The sequence below is a fragment of the Sinocyclocheilus rhinocerous genome, unplaced genomic scaffold, assembly GCF_001515625.1.
Source record: "Sinocyclocheilus rhinocerous isolate Xijiao unplaced genomic scaffold, SAMN03320098_v1.1 scaffold1418, whole genome shotgun sequence".
NCBI lineage: Eukaryota > Metazoa > Chordata > Actinopteri > Cypriniformes > Cyprinidae > Sinocyclocheilus > Sinocyclocheilus rhinocerous.
Genome location: NW_015662587.1, coordinates 2,193 through 10,967, shown reverse-complemented (window position 1 = coordinate 10,967; position 8,775 = coordinate 2,193). Strand labels below are relative to the sequence as shown.

The 8,775-nt window shown below is 43.9% G+C and overlaps 1 protein-coding gene across 1 annotated transcript; it reads right to left on the bottom strand.

Moving 5' to 3' along the window:
• Window positions 1–3,258: 3,258 nt before the first annotated feature.
• On the bottom strand, window positions 3,259–8,571 carry LOC107728149 (uncharacterized). The gene has a single exon (XM_016538242.1). It carries the CDS (start codon window positions 6,552–6,554, stop codon window positions 4,653–4,655), a length of 1,902 nt encoding a protein of 633 aa, XP_016393728.1. The 5' UTR covers window positions 6,555–8,571; the 3' UTR covers window positions 3,259–4,652.
• Between the last annotated feature and the right edge of the window lie 204 nt (window positions 8,572–8,775).

The window sequence follows — 8,775 nt, the reverse complement described above, 5'->3', positions numbered from 1 at the left end:
TATGTTTGATCAATTTAGCCTTCTCAAATCAACATGACTTGCCTAAAATAAAATCTATAGACATAAAACACTTCATGCAATTCACAATATTAATAAAAAAAATTTAACCTAGACAAATGTGTTCTGTTAGATGCATATACAGTCGTTTGTGCGGAGAGTGGAAGCTGAAGCGCGCTTTGCAGGACATGGAGGCGCCAGCACGATCAATTGCATTTTTTTCTTAAGAGTGGAAACTTAACATACGCTGTAATTTCTGCTCAGAAATGTAAGAGTAGTACATCGTTCGGAATTGTAAAGGGTCTACTTTTATTTGTGTGCACTCACAATATCATCAAAAACCTGTGCTTTTGTAAAATAAGGAAAGCAAACAGGGACACCGGCAAAGGATAAGTATCGCTTTTTATTTCTCCTCTTTCCTACTACGGCGCCTGCTGTGTCCCTCCAAATCCGCTACTTTCAGTTTGAGCGACTTGTTGTCTTTCTGCAAAGTGGAATAGGCGTCCTCGAGATGTTGAAGCCGTTGATCAGCTAAATTGGCGTTAGTTTCTAGAGAGTCAATGCGCTGTCCGTGATCGGTAACGGTGGAATGGATGCTATCCAGCGTTGAAGCAAGGGACTCAAATGACGACTTAAAATCAGCCGAAAGGGCCGCTCTGCGTTCATCCAGAAGTGAGCTAATGTCGGCCATAGTTATGCTAGCCGTTGGCGAAAGCTCCTTATCTTTTTCTGCGTGCTTTCCTTTAGCCTTGGACATGACAGAGCGATCCGAATAGTTGCAACTAGTTTTAAAAGCTATTGTACACACTATAAATGAAAATAGAGATGTTTAATAAGTAGAGTATAATTGAAACTGCAGGAGCAGGCTGAACATGCGACTACTCTGCACGCCACATAACCGGAAGTCGTTTTTAGTTGTTTTAATACTACAATTGATTGCTTCTGTTGTCCTCATTTGTAAGTCGCTTTGGATAAAAGCGTCTGCTAAATGACTAAATAAAATAAATAAATAAATAAATAAACAAACAGGATGCGCTTTCTGTCGTCTTAGTCTTGAGCAGGAGCGCTTCAAGACAATGAACCGAAACTCAGCGAATACTTGCCTCCTCACAGACATGATAAATATATCAAATAGAATGCTTTAAATACTTTGAAACTAAATAATTCAAATCGAAAACAAAAACTTTTTCATTATGTAGGCTAATCCGTAAAGATGTATTTCTCTCTAAAGGCGCGCGTCCTGAGCAGATGGCGAGTCAGGATCGTCAACTTCATCTTGTGACACTGACTCTAAAATACTAAAATACCAGTTCATTAATAATAAATAAGATTAACGTCATAATATTTTAAGAATAAAGTCAAAATTACAATAATAAAATCATGTTATATTGCGTGAAGTTAATGGGAAAATCCCACCTATAAAATATATATAAATGTTTTTTATTTATATATTTAAAAAAAAAAGTCTGTGGCATCCAACGTGTCATTCTTCACATTTAACATGAAAAACAGCAATAAAACGTAGGCTTATTGACGTTTTTTAAAACTCTAATTGATCGATTTCATGAAACATTCGTTTGTATTAAATTGTTCAGATTTTTTCAACATATTTCAAATATTTATTCATGTTTATTTCGTGCTGCAAATATTAAATGGACTCAATATAAATTTTATGATACAAACACTCTGACTACTTACAATGGGCACAATCTGCATGAGAGTTGAGGCAATGGCCAATGACAGCAGGAGTAAAAGCCATAGAATTTTTGCACAAGTACGCTTGTACAATATCATATGAATTTGCTGAAATTGTATGAATTATTACTACTTTGACTTAGCACAGGGTTAATACTGATGGGGTGGTGGGGTATGTAAAAAAGTTTAAGAAACATCAAATGCGGTGCAAAATGTAACTGCAGTAAAGTTCAGTCAAGGTGCTCAGACCAACACAGACGTACCATTGGAAATGTTTGCCTTTGCAGCTTTTGGTCTTCTCCGTAAACGCACAAGATGGTTAAATTCATCCCTCTCCACAAACAAGACGGGTTTGACACGAGTTTGACAGGCCTTCCTTTGGTCTTCCTTTTCAGCCGAAATAAAGAAAAAAAGAAAATGTTGTTGTTGTTTTAATACATACATGTTGAGACAGTGTGTTAGAAATGATCTGTGAACAAAATATTTTAAAGGAAGGTTATTAAAACATAAAGTAAGGATAAATTAATTAAAGTAAATCAGTTATAACTAAATCTCTTCAACATTACCTGTGAAGTGTTGAACCTTTGAAGGACTTTAGCTTCCCTGGCAACTTCTTCAAGTTCAGTACTGAGCTTCGAGTTCAAGTTCCCTGTTAATACTAGCAGCTTTCTGACATAACTGATCAAAATGTGATTCTGAGCTTTGGAAATATGCCATGATGAACAAGAGAAAGGAAGAAAGAAAATCCATGGCAAGTGTTGTGTTACTGTGCTTTAACTACAAATACCACATTAAAACTATGTTACTGTGGTAAAACCATTGTAAGTGTTGTGTTACTGTGCTTTAACTACAAATACCACATTAAAGCTACGTTACTGTGGTAAAACCATGGTAAGTGTTGTGTAACTGTGCTTTAACTACAAATACCACATTAAAACTACGTTACTGTGGTAAAACCATGGTAAGTGTTGTGTTCACTTTCAGCCGAGTCACGTCGGTGACCGACGAATTGGGATCTCGCTTAGAGAGACCAATCCACTTCAAGTGTAAACTAAACGAGCCAATGCACATTGGCATGCGATGATTGCATCCACCGCTGATCAATCACAGCGTGAGCATAAAAAGGCAGCCGGTGCAACGCATACCAGCTTTTTGCTTCGGAGCCGAGCGACAACATTGTTCTGCTCCTACCAAACTGCTTTGTGTGTGACGAGTCTAGAGCGCTCTCGGGAGCTTTTTGTGCTGGCGGACGGCGCTTCAGCGGTGGTCGTTCCTGTGTCAAGTGGGTTGCGCACTTCATGCTGCACTACCCCTGTCATGCTGCAAGCGGCCATTTCCCCTGTGCGTCTCAGCACGTAAAAGAGTATTTCCCTAAAAGAGCCAATTTCTCAATAAGTGGGTTTGTCTTTGTAAAGACGACGGATTATCTTTTTAAAGATGCCGTTTCACCCGTGCGTTTCTGGATGCGGTCCTTACCTGGTGCAGGTACCACCTGCCTCACGTGTCTGGGCATTAAACACGCTGAGGTGGCATTCGTGGATGAGTCATGATCCCATTGCGGGATGGAAGAAGCCTAGGGTGTGGCTGAGAGCTTGGCCGCTTCGCAGGTTGAGTCGAACAGCGACCCCTTTGGTGTAAGCTGGTACTACAGTCTCTTTTTCATTGATTAGCGTGCAGGCCTCAGGGATGGTTTGGCCTGACAGGAGGTTCTCATGGTTGACAGGAACTGTGGGTGGCTGTGAGGTCATTGGAGCCCATATCACTTCATTGATCATGTCCACGTGAGCCCTGAGGCGAATCAGAATGTCTGCTCCGATGTAGACATCATGCGGTGCGTCTGGAAGGACCAGGAAGTAATGGGTTAGACACCTGTCATTCCACCTCAAGTTCAGGGCACAGGTGCCCTTGGCAGTCACCATAGCTGATGGGCAGGGATTCAAGGGGAATCGTGTGCGCTTGTTAGCAAAAGGAATGTTCGTTGTGTGCTGTTTGAGAGCATTGAACTGTGAGAGGCTGATGGCTGAATTGTCTGCCCACAGTGCTAGTATGGGGTCTGTTGTTGTGACATCATTCAGTTGTAAGCCCCCCTTAACGTGGGGGCCGTATGTGTCAGAGTCTTTGGCTAACTGGAAAGTACAGAGCAGCGACCTTGAACTTTGCTCTTGGGCCGAGACGTTCCCGCGGCTGGCGGCGAGATTTCCCGCGACCTTTGTGACCTGACAGTCTGTCTGGGGTGGTCTTGGTGACTGAGGAGGCAGAGGTTCTCGCACTTGAGCCCAGATTTTCAGTTGTTTAAAATCTAGCAATGGCTCAAAGCGATCTAGCAGGTCTTTGCCAATGAGGAGAGGATATGTGTCCAATGGAGAAATGTACACAGGGTGCACAAAGTTCATAGGGCCGATGGTCAGGTGAATTGGAGCTACCTGTTCAAGTTGGACCTCATTTTGGCTGTAGGATTGCACATTCAGCACACACCTCTGATAGTTAAGAGTTCGATTCTGTCTCTTGGCTTCACTTTGAAGTCTGTCAAAAAGTTGGCTAGACATTAAAGTGAGGTCAGCTCCCGTGTCCACCAGGGCCTCCAGTCTCACCTCATTTTCTAATGTGATGGCCAGGTAGAGTTTTTTGGCCACCCCCCTTTCGATTAGGTTCCCTAGGAGTCTCGGCACTGGGGCTTGTGTGGTGACTGGCAAGCAGTCAGAGCTGGTCTTGTGTGGCTCGTCAGGGAGGCAGACCACCAAAACCGCACTTTCTGGTACTTTGCAGTCCTGGCTGGAGGTGTGTTGCGGGATGTTGGCTGGTTCTGGTGGTTCCACAGTCAGCTGAGGTGGTTGAGTGATGTCACCACTTGGTGATGAGATATCTGGTTCTGTGGTTAACAGTGGATTAGCAGTGATCTGGTTGGGAAGTTCATTTTGAGGGGACTCTGAGTGGGCGTTGGGGTCAGAGCTAATGCTTAGTCATAGCTGATCTGACTCATCCCTTTTCTTTCCCTTATGGTGCTTTTCTTGGAGGAGTTCCTTTAAAAGTCTCATGATCTCTGCTGATTCAGATGTAGCTTTCTGGTTCTGTTCTGTGGATGGTTTATATTTGGGCTTGTCCAGGGCCTGTTGAGAGGGGTTCTGCTGCTGGCAGTCCGAGCTTGGTGCTTGTGTCTGTGAGTGTCGGTTCCCCTTGGGCCGTCTCTTGGCTTCCCATGTGGCTCCACCCCTTCGGTTGAGGGGTGGTTGTGACCTGTCCCAGGATCTCTCGGGGCGCTCATACTGGTGCTTAGGACGGGCACCACCATGGCCATGCTGCTCTCTGCTGGTTGGGAAGGACCTTGACATTGTGTTGACAGGTTTGTCAGTGTGGCTTGGCTCGGCGCCCTCTAGAGCAAGTTCAGAACTCTGATTAGTGACAGGATAGATTGTGGGGTTTTTTCCTGTCTTTTCAGAAGCAGTCTTTTGTTTAACATAGGCCTTATGGGCCAAATCTCGCAGCTGTTGGGTGGACATAGTCCGTGGGCAAGCCAGAACCCCCAAGTGGTGGCTCACTGTTGGGTGCAGGTTCCGGAGGAACAGAATTTTGAAGTTGAAATCCTGTTCCATTCCTGGCTCGTTCCGTGCTCCGAAGTAGGCCTGTCTGAGCCTGTTGTAGTAAGCCTGTGTGGTTTCCTGTCTGCCCTGTTTAAGGTCCATGGCAGTAATCAGTCCTTGCTCTGACTCTGGGTCAGAGAACTCCTTAATCAGAGCCTGCTGCATTTGCTGGTAATCCACTTCGACCGTTTCTGGCTGCCGGTCTAGAAAGCTCCTCACCTCACGGCTAGCGGTGATTCGGAGCAGATAGAGTCTGTCTCGTGTGGTAACATTGGCAACAGTTTGCAAGTGAAAGTCAATGTCTTTTAAGTAGGCGTGCACATCGTGGCCTCCTGCAGGGTTTGGAGTGAAAGTGGGAATGTTTCTAGCCAGCTTATCCAATTCTTTAGGTGACACGCCGTGACTGGAAGACAGCCTTTGAAAAGGCTCCCACCCCCTTGCTGCTGCTGGGGGTTCAGGGATGCTGGCAGGTGATGTCTTGAGCAGTGGGCTCTCACCCCCCTTTCGAACTGGAAACCCTTGACTAGGAGGTATCAATCTGCTGGTTAGGGGAAATTCTGTGGTGTGCATTTCCCTTTCAGAGTCACTTTGCAGTCTATATGCATATTTAAGCTCTCGGTGAACCGTATCAAGTTCATCTTTTAAATAGTCTCTTTGTTGGGCCAGGGCACTGACTTCAGCCCGGGAACTTTGCAGGTGGCCTTCACAGGCCCTGGCCCTAGCATCTCTCTCTTTGAGTTCAGTCTCTGCTCTCATCAGGAGAGCCTCGGCTCGCTGAAGTTTTTCACTTAGTTCCTCTCTGGTGTCCTTTTCCCACTGCTCTCGGCGTGTTGTGTCTACACGGAGATCAGTTAAGGCTTTCTGGAGTCTTTCTACTTCCTCCTGCAGCTCTGGGTCCTTTTCATCCGCCGTCCTGTGCTGGTGCTGAGTCTCCGACGTTAGCTGGTCCAGTTGACTTTGAGCAAGCACCAGGTTTCTCTGAGCCTCCTCAGCCTGGAGCTTCAGCGCTGCTGCTTCCTGTTCCATGCGGGAGATGCTTGCTTCTCCCAGCTTTGCCTGAGCGAGGAGGTTGTGGGCGAGGGGCCCGAGGATCTTGGTGAGATCTTTGTGGCTGTAGTCCTGTGTCGGATCGTGTGACATCAGGGCGCTCAGGTTGTCGTCGAGCTGTTCCCGGCTCAGGTGCTGCAGGCCGCCGGCTGCTTCAGACAGGAGTGTACCAGTTATGGCACTCAGCCAGGACGCTAGTCGATCCCAGTGGGCATCAGGGCTGGATGATCGAGACATGCTGGCTCACTGGTGAAAAGAGAGAGGGAGAGAGAGAGAGAGAGGGAGAGAGGGAGAGAGGGACAGCACGAAAAGGCCAATGCAAGTCCTTACAGCGTTAGCAGGCTGCAATTATAGTAATTATACGTTCTATGCACGGTCTGTCTGAGGAGTACAAACAGTTTGCGGAGTGTAGACCAGACACCTGTTATCTCGGCCGTGAATGGCACGGTGTGTCTAATTGTTGTGGGGGGGGCACCGGAAAGGATCTAACTCAGATTGTTGACAGCGTGATCGTCTTAAGACTTTGGCAGCTTGGGTCGTCAATCTATTACTCAGCCTTCCCTGATGATTCTCAAAGGTTCGGTCTCTAGGCAAACAAAACAGAACAAAATGAAAAACAAACAAATCAACAAATCAAAACACAGAGAGGGATAGAGGAGAGAGCAGGTTTAAGCCTTTTACTGCTGTTAGGGGTTATGACAGGGCCTACCGAGTAGAGGGCGCTGCTGGGTCATAACATCTAGTGTGGCAGCCTGTGGAGCGGCTAATTACCTTAAAGATTTAGGAGCACCCTAATTTTGGGTCAGTATTCTATGGCTAGGCTTAGTGATGGATTGAGGTGATTCAATCTGGATCCCGTGGCAGCTCACTGCGATCCGCCGTGGAGGCAACTGTCACTTCACCAACTAAGCACTAGAGGGAGTGTTACCTATAGGTGAACAAAAATGGCTAGAATACAGAAATTAACTTTAAATTTGAATTCAAACACTGTTTAAACTAAATTTAAATAAGTGAGTGGTAAAGTGGGAGAGAAAAGGGGGAGAGACCCTGATTAAAAATTAAAATTAAAATAAAAAGTAAAATAATAAAAAAAAAGGACAAAACAAACAAAATTATAAACGTAATAAAAGATAATAAAGAAAAACAAAAATAGTACTGGATATGAAAAACTAATACGAAAACAAGAAATAAAAATAAATGAATAAATAAAATTAAAAATGAAACTGCAGGTAACTAGAATGGCTAGAATGATAATGACCGATGAAGCAGAAGGGAAATTAAAATCAACAAATTAGAGTACCAAGTCGACCTAGCAGAGAATGCCCACAAGGGGGAGTGGGTGCGCCCACCCAAGGTGAAAACAGGAAGGTAGAAGGAGTTCAAGAAGTGTTAGATACTTAAACAGCCTGCCCTCTAGTGTTAGTTTAAGGTACTGTGCCTTAACTCCAATCGTGCTTAGACTGATAGCGTTTAGTGTGAGACTATTCTCATTCTAACGAAATTTACTGCAGTTATCACAAGAACATTGAGAGTCAAATCCCAACAGATTCTTACGGTTTGTGCAACTTAACTGCTTAATGGTGTGTAGCAGGATTTCTTCGCTGCCAGTACACATATCAACAATATGAACAACAGGGTTTCTTCGCTGTTGTTATGCAAATTTCACTTGATCAAGGTTTTAAAAGCTCCCATTTACATTTCAATCCGTCTACTGGCTTACAGTGTTCTTATGATCAAATCTGCATTTAGGCACGCATTAGATAGCTACTCTGATGGTTAAACCTAAGGGAGTTAGATCGTCTAGTTAAATGAAATTGGAACTTCGCAATGACTTCAATCTAGCGATACGATCAAAATAAGGCCTTTAAAAGATGATAAGAGGAGCATCGCTCAAATCTATCTTTATCGCAATGCAGGAAGATTTCTTCGTTCCAACAGGCGATTTTGATAATATTAAAATGTACTGTAAAGAGATTCCTTCGTCTTTAGAGAACAATTTTAATATTATGAACTGCAGTTTACTTTAACAATTAACAGTGACTAAATGTTAGACAAATAGAGGCTGTTAAAATACAGTACTGGAGGTGGCTTTTAACCATCCAATCCAAAAGAGTGAGTTCGCGCTGCGACTTGTCTCACTCTAAGCGCGCATAATATAAAAACACAAATAAATTGATACTGTTTGCTCACAAACCAAGTTTGAATGTGCCCGCATTCTCCACCAAAACTGTAGGGTTTTTCAACTCAAAAAGGGAAATATTTATGACGAATTATAACTGGTTATGATTCATAATAAATATTTAGATTAGATCTTTGAATTAACTGTAGCAGAATCAATATTACCATTACTTGATCTGTCCGTCCACCGAGCAGACAAAATAATCATTTATCAATTCAAAGAAAGATTATTTTCCTGGCCAAGGAAGAATAATCTGTCCTTCTTTGTGCAGTGCTAGCA